Source organism: Knufia obscura (genome assembly GCF_036327395.1).
Source record: "Knufia obscura strain CCFEE 5817 isolate CBS 148926 chromosome Unknown scaffold_2, whole genome shotgun sequence".
Classification (NCBI taxonomy): domain Eukaryota; kingdom Fungi; phylum Ascomycota; class Eurotiomycetes; order Chaetothyriales; family Trichomeriaceae; genus Knufia; species Knufia obscura.
This window is the reverse complement of record NW_027042688.1, coordinates 504,339-519,474: the sequence shown is the minus strand read 5'-3', so window position 1 is coordinate 519,474 and position 15,136 is coordinate 504,339. Positions and strand designations below refer to the sequence as shown.

Sequence of the window (15,136 nt, the reverse complement as noted above, 5' to 3'; positions counted from 1 at the left end):
GACTTATGTCCTTCAGCCTTCGTTCAAGCGGCCAGCAAATCCAACGCCTCTTTACTGCTAATGCAACTCCTCAGCTCGCTACACGAGAAGAGGCGGCCAGATCACATGGCACTTCTATGGCAGGTGAAAAGGTTCAGCGCCTGGTTTTCAAGTCATGGTGAGCTCTGTCTATAAAGGCGAGATGTGACCCCAGACATTGAACCTCTTTGCCAACAACATCTGCCTTACTCAATTCCGAAGATCAATTGCGACTTTGCTTGTGAACTTCATCTGCCTTACCTCGTATACACCAACACGTAACCATGCCCACCACCATGGATGACTCTATGTTCGACGACACTGAGTTTGAGCCAATGCCGGAACAGAAGCCTATCCATGATTCTGAGGAGGGCAGCTACGATCGTCCCTTTGGGGACGAGAATGATGAAGTTGACCTGAGTCTCGTTGATGCTGACGGCACAACTGTGAGTGTGCCTGACGATGGATCGAAGTTCGAAATCCAGGTGCCTCTCGTGAAGCTTTTCGGCAAGACATTTGGTATCAAAAAGGCTGTGCACGAGAATTTGACTATCGCAGCCGTCATCAACTCCGGCCTTAACGATGGCTCCTGGAACAACAAAATATTAACGTCGCTTTCCGATGCCCAGTTTGAGATCATCAGAGGAGTTTTCTGGAATGATGACCCAAATTGCCAGCTATTCAATAACAAGCCTGATACCAACCGCAGCTATGGAAAAGGAATTCAGTGGTATACGGAGTTCAAATTGGGCAAAAAGACCAATCTTACCCAACGATCCCATTTTGGTGACCTCCAGTTCATTCATGCAATGGGCTCAGTGGTCGGTGAGGAGCCCCAAGACACCAAGAATAAACTCGTTCGATGGCTCAGGATTATGTACAACCTCTTCATCGGCAACGGCATTGGACCCGATACTCTTGTCAAGAACACAGAGCTTAGTGCCCATTTCAATGACAGAACAGGTCATGGAGGGACGACATTCAAGGGTTTGTTGATGGGTACAACTGGCGCATACAAGTATCCAAACATTCAGTTGAGAGCCATCGGGTCGTGCTGCCATGTCATTGAAGACTCATACGCTAAGGGACACTGCCGCCGGGATAACAGTGGTACCGGCTTGATTCAGAACTTCCATTGCTACAAAGGACAAGACTCAGGAGCGCATGGCAAAGCCGATGGACAAGGAGGCGACAATCCCAATCCAAACAACTTGGATTCTTTCAACAGCCTGTACGGTGGAAGGGCTGCTATTAATGCAACAAGCGAGTTCCTAAGTGCCGCAGCTAAGAAACAGCCTTGGGAACAGCTTGTATCACCAGTAGTTGAGAAGATCTTCGCCCTTCATCCGAACGTAACGCGATCCGATACCACTGTCTGAGAAAGATTGTTTGGATAATTATGGAACTTAACGAATGGTGTCCGGTAACATGGCTGGAACACATGAATGCAACTACAGGAATTGAGGTATCGCCAATGCGGTCTCTGTAAGCTTAGACTGTGTGGTACATATGAGATGGTGGCGTGGATAGTCCACTGCCGACGATGCAACAGTCGTTACCTAGATAACATTATTTTGCCTCGCATATCATGAACAGAGGGCTTCCAAGCAACTCGAGGAGGCATCCGCAAGTCATGCCAAACGAGCCACAACTACCTTTGCTTATCGGGTCGAACCATGATTCAATGTGCTACTGTTCCATATGTCCGCGACTTACGTACGTCGGCATCCATCCAGCAGGATGCTCCGATTGAGCAAGCAGCGCAATTCTACATACTGCGAGCTAACCCTAATCCGTTGAGCACGTGATAGGGTAGACGCCCCTATCGAAGTGTGGCAGGGCCGGATGAGAAGAAGCTATACTGTATTAAGTATGCATCAGCTATGATATACTCTACCTAAAATGGCGCAGCGCAGCGACCAGCTCGAGAAATGAAGCTGCGACCTGCGCTGCGCAGTTGCCTGCGCTCTGAGCAAGTTGGATGTTCATACCGAGTCAGTAGTACAAAAACTCGAGTCAACTCTGGAGCCAACTCTAGAGCTATCGATAATACAAGGAGGAGCGAAGCGCAGACAGCCAGGGGTACTCGAGCTCGACCAAGTCAGGCCTCACATGAAGATGCTACAGCAGAACAGTAGTTAATACTATGCACGCTAGACTATCGTACCAGCAACACCGAATACACTATAATCGCTCAAGAACCTGACAGCCAACCACGATGTCAAACCCAACATCGACATCCGTGGCCAACAATGCAATGCATAACTATGCCAACAGAGAATCCAATTCACAGCCACTTTCCTGACAGATGGTTCTGCATCGGAAGCTTCCATCAAATATTAACCACCCCCCTCAACGGACTCCCACCCATCCGTCTTCTCACCCTCCAGGTTCCCAACCCATTAGGATAAACATTACCCGCTCCCTACTCAGGTATCTCCACCGGTCTCTCCTTGCTCCCCTCTTGAGCTTCGGACTGTTGCTGTTGATTCCTCCGAACGTCGTCATCCTCCGGCGTCGGACTAACCACAATACTCGGTGTGGGCAAAGCCGCACTCTGTAACACCGGGCTCCCCATACCATCACTACTATCCCGTTTGCCAACGCCATTAACCTGACCGTTGATACTAGCAGGTTCATCATCCGGATCCGGACTCATCGCCCGCTCGCCCGTCTCAGAGCTCTTCGCCTGTTGCGTCCGCCTTCTCGCCCTCCGTGCCCGTCGTTCTTCATCTGCGTTCTCACGGCGACGTCGGACGCTTATGCCGTCGCCTGCGTCATCTGGCGCCTTAGACCGGAGACCAGCGAGGAGACTCGCAGCGCGATCTGCAACGTCTTCACCTTCGGATGTGTTCTTCGTTGTGGGTGTGTCATCTCCACCGGGTGTATCCAGGCCTTCATTGATTGGAGTGATACCCCTCGCCTCCTCTAGACCGTCCTTGACGCGAACCTCAGGCAACTGTGCTCCGCTAGCTACACGATCCTGATGTCTATCTTTCAGTCGCGCTCTGCGTCTTCGATCCCGTTGATCTTTTCCTGGCCCTGCGGCCTTGAGTTTCTCGAGCAAGCTGTCCATGGCACCGGAATTCGCGGTCGTAGGTAAAGTAGTACCATCGCCAGTGGCACCTGCACGTTCAGCAGCGTTATTAACAGCTGCTCTCTTCCGCGCGATGCTAGCTTCCATTTTTCTTCTGTTGTCTTCCAGAATCACATTCTTCTCTCTGCTCTTCTTCCACTCAGTCACGAAACCAGCTAATTTAGCGAAGAACTCCCGTCGAGCATTCTCATCGGTATTGTCTTCGCCGAAGTATGTCATGATGTCGTCGAAGATACGGCTTGTCTCCTCGAGGTACAGGCCCAATTGCTCGGCTTTGCGGCGTGCGTCTTTCATTGATCGTTGGACGACTTGCGCGACACGGTCTTGCGGGTGGAACTTCTTCGGATCAGAGAGGTTGCCCATGTCGAGGGATTGCTGAATGTTCTTGATGTTGTCGATGTACTTCTTAGCGTCCTGCCGTAGCTGGTCAACATTGAGTTTGGCGGCAGGGACCACACCGGAGATATCGTCCACAAACACTTCCCATTGGCTGTACTGATTTCGAACGATTCGTTCGATGAGATCTGCAAAAGTGGACTCGTTCTTGTCATCTTTGACCATCCCGAGCCGTGCAAGAGAGCTGAGCTTGAAACCAGAAGCTTGTTTGTTGGCGTCGTTCATGTAGTTGCCAATGTCGAGGATGAGAGCCAGCACGCTCATGAGAGACGTCGAGTCGCGAATTCCTTCTGACACATCGACCACCTCTTTCAATTTCTTCGAGATTTCATCGTACTCAGCTTCGTAATTTCTGGTAAGAGCCAGTGCACGCATTCTTGCCTTCCAGTAATGGTGCAGCTCATAAGCAGTCTGCAGGAATATTTGGTCCTCTCTCGTCAATTCCGAGGGGTCTTGTTCACGTTGCGATGCAGCTGCATCTGGCCCAGTCCAGTCTTTGCTGTAGGGTGCCATCAACTTCGACACATTATCCGGTATATTGCACAGGTCATCCCTTTGCAGAAAGTCCATGACAACAGCGCTATCGAGGATTTCCCTATCGCACTGAATGATCTTCTTGACAAGCACATCGGCGGAATCTTGCTTGAACTTGGCAAGTGCAACATGAAAGTTCTTGCGCATGTCGCTAGAGATAATACTCTTCTTATCTTCTTTGGCTTCTTTTCCTTTTCCGATGATCTTGATGTCCTTGGCCGAGAAGAGCTTCTCCACTTCGTCGAGCACACCCTTTCGTGCGAGCTCTTGGTACTTCTCTTCCTTGGCGGCAAGGTTGGCTTGACTCGACCATACAGTGACTTCTGGTGTGTCGACTTTGTCCCAATGGAATGCCTTGAGCTTCTTCTTTGGTCGAAGAAAGGGGCTGCCTATCTGAGGCAGACCAGGCGAAATTGCTCGTGGTAGGTAATGGCCATGCTGCATGCCAGGTAGAGGTGGCGCACCTGGTGGCGGTGGAGGTGGAGGAGGGCCGCCGAGCTGAGGGCTAGGCATTCCTGGCGGAGGGGGTGGCGGAGGAGGAGGAGGCGCTCCAGCGGCAAAACCCGGCATGAGTGGACTAGACGCGCCAGATCCAAGCATTGGAGGGGGAGGAGGCGGCGGAGGTGGCCCACCTTCAAAGCCAGGCATGAGCGCAGCAGAGGATAACATAGGTGGAGGTGGAGGAGGCGGTGGCGGAGGAGGACCCGTGAACTCGATCTTCGGCTTGTCTTGCATAACTTCATCCAAAGGCGTTTTCGGTGAGTCTGCCTCAAGACTGGGATGCGACGTGCCGGTGGTAACGCCATCACCTTCTGTGCCATCTTCACTCGTACCATCCACCGAAGTATCCTTTCTAAACTTGGACTGAAGTTCCGATAGCATGCCTGCTCGTTCATCTCTCTGCTGCGAGGTAGCTTTTGGCCTGACAAGCTCCACAATTTTCGGCTTCTCGAAAACTGCATTTTCGAGGTCATCTTCGAATTCATCCTCCTCATTTTCGAGCAACGCATCGGCGGCCGCTCTCCTCGGATTTCTTATGGAACGTCTGCTCGCATTGCTTCTGTGAACGCTTCCCATAACGCTATTTCCGAGATGTTGTCGTGTCTTTTCTTGGAAATCAGCATCCATCTGGTCATCCATTTGCTCGCGCAATTCGCGAAGTCTGTCTGAAGGTCCCTGTTGTTCCCAGACTTTGCCTTCCAGCTTGAACTGCGTCTTCGTCCTTTCAAGCTGTTTCTCAAGGCGCTCCATGAGCTTTTCACGGTCGAGTATGCCTTGAGCCTTGGCCGGGGCTTCTCCTGGTACTGTCATTTTGTTGTTGTTTGATGCAGCAATATCTTGTGCGTCGCGGAGCATCAGATACAGCTCACGAGTCTCCAGCTCATTCCTCTGCAGCTCTTGACCACGTATCCGCTGCAGATCAGCCAGCTCAGATTTCAGGGTCTCAGTCTGCCGCGACTGAAGGTCGATTATGCCTTGCTGTTCTTCAATCTGCTTCTGCAATTTCTTGATCAGACCATCCGCGCCCATCTCAACCTGGGCTTTCATCTCATCTCGCTCCGCAATTGCTGCATCGGCGATTTGCCTGGCTTCGGTGGTTTCATCGAAAGCCAATCGTGCCTCTGCATCGGTATGCAGCTTGTCGAGCAAACTTTGAACAGTAAAGTTGAGACTCTGCTTCAGGTCCATATCCGGAAGCCTCCTGTCCATCGCGACATAGCTCAACATTGAGTCCACGAGCTGGAACATCCTCAGTCGGTCTTCGTAAGGATTCTCCCGCATGAGAAGCATATGTTGCATAGCCGAAACGAAATGATCCTGCGTCCTGGTGCCTTGAACTTTGGACATAATGGCATCCGCAATCTCCTTCGGATCAGTCATGTCCTTGAACTCTGGCTCAACGCCGTCCATCTGGCTCGAATTTTCCCGCTGCAGTAGATCCTCATAGTCGATGATTTCGTTCTCGCGGAACTTCTCGATTTGCCGGTCAATAAGCTCATACTGGAAGCTCTCCATCTTTGTCAGTATCCGCTTGATGCCGCAAGAATGGAATTGCGTTCTGATGCCATAGCGAAGGTGGACGTCGTGCTCAGGGGCATCGACGATTGTGTTGACCAGGATGAGTGTTGCCAGGGCATATTCCATGAGCTGATTCTCCATGCCGACGCCGCCGCTTCTAACTTCATCGCTAGCACCCACAAGACTGCCCATCTTGCCACGACCATCGACAGTAACTTCACATAAGCGCATCCAGGCATCGAAACGGCCATTTTCGCCGACCATACTCTTGACGTAGTCCATAGCTTGCAGCACTTTGGTATGACCCTGACTATCTGTACAATGACAGAGATACGTCAAGACCTCGCTGACGAGCTTCCTCGTCTGTAAGCGTGGCGAGTTCAAGCATGTTGCCAATGCTATTGGCACTGTCTTGTTCGAGAGGGCATCATCGGCGCCAAATTTGTTGTTCATTAAAGCTTTCAAGCATTTGACGATGTCGTATTCCTTATCCAGGGCCTTTTCATCTGACTGTACTGAATGTGCGGGAGCCGGACCAGCTTGCTGCCTCCTGTTGATCTTCATAAGGACATTCGTAAGGGCAATTTGACCTTGAGCGTCGATAAAGGCCCTCACCCATAAGATTGGCTGTGTCCGTAAGCTCACACTCAGCGACTGTAGCTGCTTCGGAGTAATGGTATCATCGACGATCTTCCTCACGTACCACTCTGGGCTTCCTTCTACATCAGGTCCTGCCAGTGGAGCGTCAGTCTGTCTGCTTTGCTGGCGCCTCTTCTGCTCCCCTTGCCATTCGGTCAGTTTGTCCTGGTGCACCAAAGTCCATTTCTTCGCGGGCGCATATGCCAACATCTGGCGTCTCGCAGCTTCGGGTAGATTTTGCCATCCTCGTTTGTGCATGAGCTCGACAAACATCCTCTCCACCTCTTTGTCATCCTTCGGCCGCGGCAAGTGGAAACCAGCTGGTGCAAAAGAAGTTGTAGAATTGAATGGAGAAGCTTGCTGAGCTGGCCATCCAGTATGACTCGCAATCTTTCCTAGCCGGCTGTGGGTGGGGGAAATAATGGACATGGAATCTCGTTCCGAAGGTCTTGCAGTGCGGGCAGAGGTTTCGGAGGAGAAAACTGAGTTTGCTGTCTGCGACGAAGCCGTAGACCGTATGCTCATCTGATCCATGGACTTCCTCGGCCTATCTGAGGAATCCGCTGTTGAGAATGAGTCGTATGTGCTGTGATTTGTATTACTGCTCCCTGGCCTCGCAGTACCCCATTGTTGCAGTTTGGTCCCTCTGTCGCCCGGCTGACTCGAAGCCATGGTGAGATTACTCTGGTGAGGCGGCGGCCGTGGCGGCGCAACGCTGTTTCCCGAATTCTGCGGCATAGTAGAACCGGCGAAAGCAGGATACTGATGGAAGTCGGTGCCTCTAGACAACTGATAAGGCTGTAAATCTTCTCGCTGAGCGTATTGATCGTTCGCAGGTGAGGGCCTCGGATCGCTGGGGTTGTAGGGGATGGCGGTCATGACTCCTGCGTTCATATTCAGTCCAACATTTCTCTGCTCTCCGTCGCCCTCAGTTGATGCTACCGACTCCTGTCTGCTGTGTCTCGAAGTCCACGATCCATTGGTGCTGGCATCATATACACTGGGCTCAGATCGACTGTCGGTATCCTTGCCGCTGCGACCAAGTTTCTGTCTGAGGAAGGATTTGGTACCAGAGGACTGTCGACTATTCTTGTCACCGCCGCTAGATAATGGCATGATCGGGCATAGGCGTTGGCGTAACCATCAAAGCTGTATTTGAAGAAGTATCGCTGTATGAGAGTCGCGGGATCCACCTCTTCTAACAATATTCACAAAGATATCCTCCTACCATGTGCTGACTTGTGCTACTTCAACTCAATCCCACATACCACTGGTGACAACCCGTATCCTAAATCTTGTTCGGCGCGGCTGTGATGTTGTACAAAGTCGACCAAAGAGTGGCGTGGATCAAAGGAGGGAGGCGGCGAGATGGTCGCTATCGGTGATAACTTCTGCGAAAGCCTACTGCCGGTATAATGATCGTGAAATATGCTTGTAGGGCAGGTGGTCACAAGCCTCAGATCTGACACCTGTCAAGCCGCTGAGTCGTCTATTGGCAGCGCAGAGCAGCGATGAGTGATATGGTGCTGTGGGATTGGTTATTGCAGTGATGGTGTACAGAACGCAGGCGGGTACCACAGTACTAGCCACGACCACTGCCAGGGTTCACTGTTGTCCTTGGGCAATCGCTTGCAGAAAGGACGGGCGCTACTCTGCCTAGCCCAGGGGTCCGTGCGCTACTCAATACTGGCGCCCAGTTGGAAGAACGTGGTTGGTCAGAGAACTGGGGAATTGCTGTAGATCCATGCCCGCTAGATGTTCGCCTCAGGCTGCTCTTTCTTCTCAACAATGCTACGAGTATTTGTCCTAGCCATTGTTCTTAGATAAGTTTGCTACTTCTACCTAGACAAACTGGAGCATAAATTATAAGCAGTTACAACAAGCAGAACAGCAAGTAGCAGTGGATGGCACAGAATGTTCATGTGTTCGATGGGTTCAGATGTTGACCTCTTCCGCTTCGGGCAATGGCGACCAACAACACATACCAGTAAAGTTCTTCCATCGAGATGGCAGCTTCCTCTGGTATTGCTTCATTGATGAATGTGATTTGTATCAACTCTCCCTCACGCAGCGGCTTTTATCAGATCCGCTGCTTTCTCACCAATGCCATACGCAGGCATCTGTGTATGCCCGCCATGTAAACTCGGCATAACAGAACAGTCAGCAATTCTCAATCCCGTAACACCCTTTACTCTCAACTGTGCATCAAGCACAGCCATCGGGTCATCATCCTTGCCCATCTTGCACGTTCCTGCAGCATGGTAGCACGTGGTTGCCCCTTTCTTGACATGCGGTATCCACTCTTCCCTCTTTGTATGTGCGTGGTGTGTCAGGTCAGCTGGCCACGATCCTTTCACAATGTCCTTTGTTCCGGCACCCTGCATGACAATCTCGTTGCCGAAGCGGACACCTTCGGTCATGACGAGGAGGTCTAGAGGATCTGCCAAGTAGTTGCAGTCGACCACCGGATTTTCGAAAGGATCTGTCGAATTAATGGTGACTGTACCTTTTGACCTAGGTGAGAAAAGTTCTGTGATCATCGCAAACGCACTCTTCTTGTCAATCGGAAATTGATCGTATTGTTTTGGCCCTCCGTAAAGTTCCGTGGTGAAGAACTCGATATGTGGTTGCGAGTTGGTAAGGCCCATTGGGTCCCGCCCGGATTGTGCTTTCTTTTGAGCTTCTTGCCATAGTGGCTCGTCCTTGAGCCGATCGTCGAGTCGAGCAAATGCGAAGGCGCCAAAAGGGAAGGTTGATAATATCCCTGTCTTCTTCTCTTTGTAGAGCATGTAGGCTTCCATTGCTGCATCAGGGTGGTGGTAGACTAGGTGGTCGTTGGTTACGCCATCTTTCGTGACTTCGTAGAAGGTGAAGGTGATTAGGTGGTCGAGGAGATTCTTGCCAACACCAGGCGAATCAACTAGGCAATCGACGCCTAGTTTCTGTAGCTCTTCTTTTGGTCCAATGCCTGAGCGCAGTAGTACTGCTGGTGTGCAGTATGCTCCTCCTGACACGATGATTTCCCTCTTCGCGCTGACTGTACTCTTCTTGCCAGATTTGTCTACTAGGTCCACACTGATTGCTCGCTTGTTCTCATCGAAATTAACTTTGTCTACCAATGTATCGACGATGATGTCAATATTCGGCCGATGCTGATCGTCAGTCACGAAGTCCGCCCCAGTCGACCGAAGACCGTTGTGTACACTACGTGGGGCATGTCCACAACCATGCGACCTGGAACCGGTGGTGAACATGTCATGGTCTAACGGCAAGCCTTGACTTTCCATTGACTTGAGCAACAAATCTGATATCGGTGCCATGTCGTGTGGTTCGATATGCAGTGGCCCATCGTAGCCGTGTGCCTTTTCATCGGCCTTGAACCAATCTTTGGTGTGGAAGTTTTCAGACTAACATGAATCAGCAGATTGTGACAGTGTATACCTCTGCGACTGACCTTGCGCATGTAGGCGAACACTTCCTTTCCACTCCAACCCGGCAGATCCCAGTCGTCAAAGTCCTGCTCGGTGCCACGGATGCAAAGCGTACCGTTGACGCCAGAGCTACCTCCCAGAAATTTTCCACGGCTGAGTTTGACCTGTCGGTTGTCCACTCCGGCCATTGGTGGGGTGACCAGATTCCAGTCGGTTTCGGCGTCAAAGTTCTTAGACCAGCCACCAGTCATCTTGATGTTCTCATTGTCCTTGCAATCAGGTCCTGCTTCGACGAGCAGAATGCTGCTGTTAGCATCTTCTGCAAGCCGAGCAGCAACAACACAGCCACTCGTGCCTCCACCACTACTAGATATTAGCAAATATCCGTGCAACGCGACGCACACGAGCTGACCAGACAATGTAATCGTAATCTTTTTGTACCATGATGCTCAACTAGTGTATAGAAGCGGGCTGTGACGGTGCTCGGAAATGATGTTTAAAGCAGCTTCGCTGTAGGACCGTTTGAGCCCTGGGTTTGCAGAGGCGTTGTTCAGATATTGATACTGCATGGAAACTGTTCCGTTCGCATGTACCCTTCCGCCGATGTTTAGGCCATCAAGGCCGTTCGTAGTAGGTCCATGTGGGTTAGGGGTGCTTCGATTCTCCCACAACAGGCGACTATCTTGCTATTTCGTGGGGCTTGACTGGAGTAATAACAGCTAGCGTTCCCCGCAAAGGTAGGCCTTAGCAGCCGAAAAGTGTTCCAGATGACCGTGAGAACTTCCACAAATGCGGCTCGACGAACAAAGACTCTCGGAATTTTTTCCGTGATGTGTGAAGCTAAATCTCATTGCATGGATAGTATTGGTTGGAATGTCGCGACATCGAATGTCAGATATGGTACCTGATTTTAATCCTGGGTCATACCCCGGTGATGCCAAATCATGGTCATAAGCAGAGGTGCTTCAGAAACAAGGGCCTTGTCCGAAATATTTTGATATTGAACGCTTTCTTTGTCCGAAGCATGGTACAAGAACTTTTCAAGCGCTGGCTTTTGCTATCACATTTGCAGCAATACCGTCTTCTCTGCTCAATGCCCACATGAAAGCTAGCTGGAAGATGTAAGCATAGGCGAACAGAGAGTAGGTCCGCGCGTTTCGTGTGGATCGAGCCACGGTATAATTTGCTCCTCCTCTTAATGCTGGATCGTTCGACGAATCAGGTAATAAGACATATTTCAACGATCGAAGCTGGATACGTTAGCAAACGCAACTTGATGCAAGAATCCCGATGACCTACCAAGAAGAAGGAATTTGCATTCCACGTGTACACGAATATGGTCCAGCCGATCCAGTTGTTGGTCCCTCGTCCACCTGTCAGAATCTCCGACAGGAACAAGGTCACAATTACGCCGACGAACTTATAGCCAGCGTATGCCGCCATATCCAACAACGAGGACTCATTTGTGATATTTAGAAGGTAGATGGCCAGTCGCAGGATGACTATTTCGAACACAATAACCACAATGGACGTAGTTGTAATACTTCCCAATATTTCTGGTCTGAAGGTTCCTCTTATGCCGGCCAACACTGTCGAGAGCAGGATGTATGTGATGAGAGACATGATAGGGATGTACATGTCTGGGGAGTTCAGGTCATCTCGGGGAGGTAGGTACATGTTCGAATATTGTTGAGAAGATCCATCTGGTCCAACATTCAACCGTGTTTGCTGTCGAGTCCAAGGTCTGTGTCTCCATGGCAGGAGTACTAACAGTAGCTTCCGTACAACGTAGGAATTTGAGACATTGAAGTAATGCTTCAGTGCCGAAACAGAGACGTATCTATTCAACTATGCCATATCAGCCATGAATCACCTCCTTGGAACTGGGATGCTTACGTTCTGCTCCATGTAATGAGCCCCAGTCATCATGGCACTCTTGCCTATCTGTAAACCCATCTGTGCATTGGGATCGTTCATGAACCCATTCACGTATTGCTGGCCGTATGCATTTTCCATCCCTGCCTGTTGCTGCTGCATAGGGGGAGAGCCGTATGGATTGCCATAACTGTTCACTGGTGGCTGCTGCTGAGGCTGATTTGGTAGAGGAGGAGAGCGAAGATGGGGGACTTGTGAAATGTGTTGCGGTCTAGGGTGGAACAGTTCAGGACTCTTCGCATTGGGTGGTGGAAAGGGTTGACGCTGCATTTTGTCGACGTGTGCAGACGTGCTGGTGTATGATGTTCCGTGTCATACAAAAAGTCGAGATGTGGGAGAAGGGTAGTCTGTTGTGTCCCGCCGGCTTCAACTGCAACATCTGTCAAAAAGACAAGGCCACGTTTAACGACCAAGAACGACCTGCGACCGCCGCCAGATGCGGGATCGGTGCCAAGCTTTCCCTAGCACCGGCAGGCATTTGCGCCAGGCTTCAACATCTCTCGAATGCATCAACAGCACCTTGAACAACGGCCAACAAGCAAGCATAATGCCCGAACGATAGCATGTCCGAAAACGAATCCATCATAGACTCCGAACAACGCTCCATTGGCAACGACGACAATCTGGGCAGAGTGCGTTCACCACAAACGACTGACTTGTACCTGCGGGCGTGCTCAGGACACCAATTAGGCACATCGCGAGATTGGATGGCGACTCCAACTCGAATGACCTCCCGGCCCTGTCATAGAGAGTCTCAAAACCGTCGACCTGTTTGCAGGCAACCCTCCTTCCAGTATGTTCCATACAGGAACCCAGATATCCATCCACTATGTTAAAGTCGAAGTGATTAGAGGAGTGACGACCCCAGTCGCGCTTCAGTACCTAAGGCAGCCACGATCTAGCACTAAGCCCGTTCGAGCCTGATGCCACCTGCCACAATTCGGTAGAGTGACGCAGTTGGGATCGCATGCATTTGCAGTCCTCTTGGGACGTATCCAAACACTCGCTATCTGTGCGGCTATTCACAGATTCCTGTCCTGCGTAGATTCTAGCTTCTATAACAGGAAGTATGCTCGAGTCATTCGAAATCTTCTCGACCTCTGGAGTAGTGCTGTGGTCTCGAGGGAGCAGCAACGCCGCCGCCAGTGCCGTCAACTCGCTCATTAATGATGTGTTCATAGAAGAGAAATCTTCCACCAAGTCGACCTCGTTTCAGCACGAGAAATTCACATTGAGATGGACATTGGTGAAAGAACTCGGTCTTATCTTCGTTGCTGTTTATCAATCGCTCCTGCACCTATCTTGGGTCGATCAATTCCTAGAGGAAGTCAAAACGGTATTCGTCAACCGCTACAGCGATCAACTTGAGGCTCGAGCCACAGTCGCCAGATATGACTTCGATCGCTATTACGACGAGCTGTTACGACGACAAGACCAGATCACAGGCGGAGAGGCGACAAGGAATCCTCGAGTGGCCATCGAAGCCAGCAAAAACAATCCGGAAGAGAGAGATTCAGGTGGACCTCCGCCGCCATCACAACCTGGGTTGCTAAGGGCGCAGTCTCAGACTGTCCCTACGAACGGTGATTCACAAGACACTACACCGGTACAATCGCCTGAGACTTCACGCCCAACGACGCCATTACCGGGAGTGGCTCCGCATCTTCTGGCTGAAAATCGTCCTGGAAGTAGAGGTTCTAGACGTGCAAGGAAGGCGGCAAATGCGACTACCAGCTCGAACTATGTCTCTAGTGGAGATGAATCAAGGCGACCAAAGCCAGTCAAGGGTGCTTCGAAGAAGGGAAGAATCTGGGACTCTGATGGGATGGCTGCCGAAGACGACGGACAAGTATTGGATTACTCGAATGCCGAGGATGCGTCCGCAACCAATGGGGCAGAGACACCTATGGAGTCAATTGCGCAAGAGAGCTGGGGCAGCAAGAACAAACAAGGACAATTCGTGCTGAAGGATCTTGATGATGAGATCAGTAATATTCTGAAAGAGTCGGGATCGAAGGGTGCGGAGGAAGACACACCTACTTCCGGCGCATTTGGCATGATCTCAGGTTACTTCAGGAACATTGTGGGCGGGAAGACCTTGACCAAGGAGGATTTGGACAAGCCTCTGAAGGCCATGGAGGAACACTTGATCAAGAAGAACGTTGCACGTGAAGCTGCCATCCGTTTGTGTGAAGGTGTTGAAGCTGAGATGGTCGGAAAGAAGACCGCGGCATTCGAGAGTACAGACAAAGCACTTCAGCCAGCTCTTGAGAACTCCTTGAGGAAGTTACTTACGCCTAAGACATCATTGGACTTGCTACAAGAGATCGAGTCTGTCACGAAGGGTGGGAGGTCAGGTGGGCGTCCATATGTCATTTCCGTCGTCGGTGTGAACGGAGTCGGCAAATCTACCAACCTGTCCAAGATATGCTATTTTTTGCTCCAGAACAACTATCGGGTTCTGGTTGTCGCAGGCGATACTTTCAGGTCAGGTGCGGTCGAACAGCTTGGGGTGCACGTTCGTAACCTGAAAGAGTTGAGCGCACGAGAGAACGTTGGCCGAGTTGACCTTTATGAGAAAGGCTATGGTAAAGATGCTGCAAATGTCTCCAAAGATGCGGTCGCTTTCGCTGGGGTTAATGATTTCAATGTCGTTCTCATTGACACGGCTGGGCGTGCACACAATAATACACAGCTCATGTCTGCGTTGGAGAAATTTGGTGATTTTGCAAAGCCTGATAAGATTTTGCAAGTTGCTGAAGCCTTGGTTGGAAATGATTCGGTCAATCAAGCCAGGAATTTCAACAAAGCTTTTGGAAGGAATAGGTCATTGGACGGGTTCATCATCAGTAAGTGTGATACTGTTGGCGATCAGATCGGAACGATCGTGAGTATGGTTGCTGCAACAGGCATTCCAGTAGTATTTCTGGGGGTTGGACAGCATTATGGTGATTTGAGGCAGTTGTCCATACCGTGGGCAGTGAAGTTGCTGATGAGCTAGGCATTGGACGAATTATGAAGAATTTCTCACAGAGATCGTGCTGATTTGCACGGGTATGAACTACCA

At 50.7% G+C, this 15,136-nt stretch overlaps 5 protein-coding genes across 5 annotated transcripts; 2 read left to right on the top strand and 3 right to left on the bottom strand.

The window, feature by feature from the left end:
- Positions 1 to 314: 314 nt before the first annotated feature.
- Positions 315 to 1,397, top strand: PMZ80_002056 (uncharacterized protein; the record flags this gene model as incomplete). Its single annotated transcript, XM_064870491.1, has 1 exon — positions 315 to 1,397. One exon carries the CDS (start codon positions 315 to 317, stop codon positions 1,395 to 1,397), a length of 1,083 nt encoding a protein of 360 aa, XP_064732944.1.
- Positions 1,398 to 2,443: 1,046 nt separating this feature from the next.
- On the bottom strand, positions 2,444 to 7,819 carry PMZ80_002055 (uncharacterized protein; the record flags this gene model as incomplete). The annotated part of the gene is made up of 1 exon (XM_064870490.1): positions 2,444 to 7,819. The coding sequence occupies one exon, from the start codon at positions 7,817 to 7,819 to the stop codon at positions 2,444 to 2,446; it is 5,376 nt and encodes a 1,791-aa protein (XP_064732943.1).
- Positions 7,820 to 8,766: 947 nt separating this feature from the next.
- PMZ80_002054 (uncharacterized protein) lies at positions 8,767 to 10,578 on the bottom strand (the record flags this gene model as incomplete). The annotated part of the gene is made up of 3 exons (XM_064870489.1): positions 8,767 to 10,110; positions 10,158 to 10,497; positions 10,547 to 10,578. 3 exons carry the CDS (start codon positions 10,576 to 10,578, stop codon positions 8,767 to 8,769), a joined length of 1,716 nt encoding a protein of 571 aa, XP_064732942.1.
- Positions 10,579 to 11,174: 596 nt separating this feature from the next.
- Positions 11,175 to 12,339, bottom strand: hrf1 (Protein transport protein yif1; the record flags this gene model as incomplete). The annotated part of the gene is made up of 3 exons (XM_064870488.1): positions 11,175 to 11,384; positions 11,434 to 11,982; positions 12,031 to 12,339. The coding sequence occupies 3 exons, from the start codon at positions 12,337 to 12,339 to the stop codon at positions 11,175 to 11,177; spliced, it is 1,068 nt and encodes a 355-aa protein (XP_064732941.1).
- Positions 12,340 to 13,138: 799 nt separating this feature from the next.
- On the top strand, positions 13,139 to 15,070 carry PMZ80_002052 (uncharacterized protein; the record flags this gene model as incomplete). Its single annotated transcript, XM_064870487.1, has 1 exon — positions 13,139 to 15,070. One exon carries the CDS (start codon positions 13,139 to 13,141, stop codon positions 15,068 to 15,070), a length of 1,932 nt encoding a protein of 643 aa, XP_064732940.1.
- Between the last annotated feature and the right edge of the window lie 66 nt (positions 15,071 to 15,136).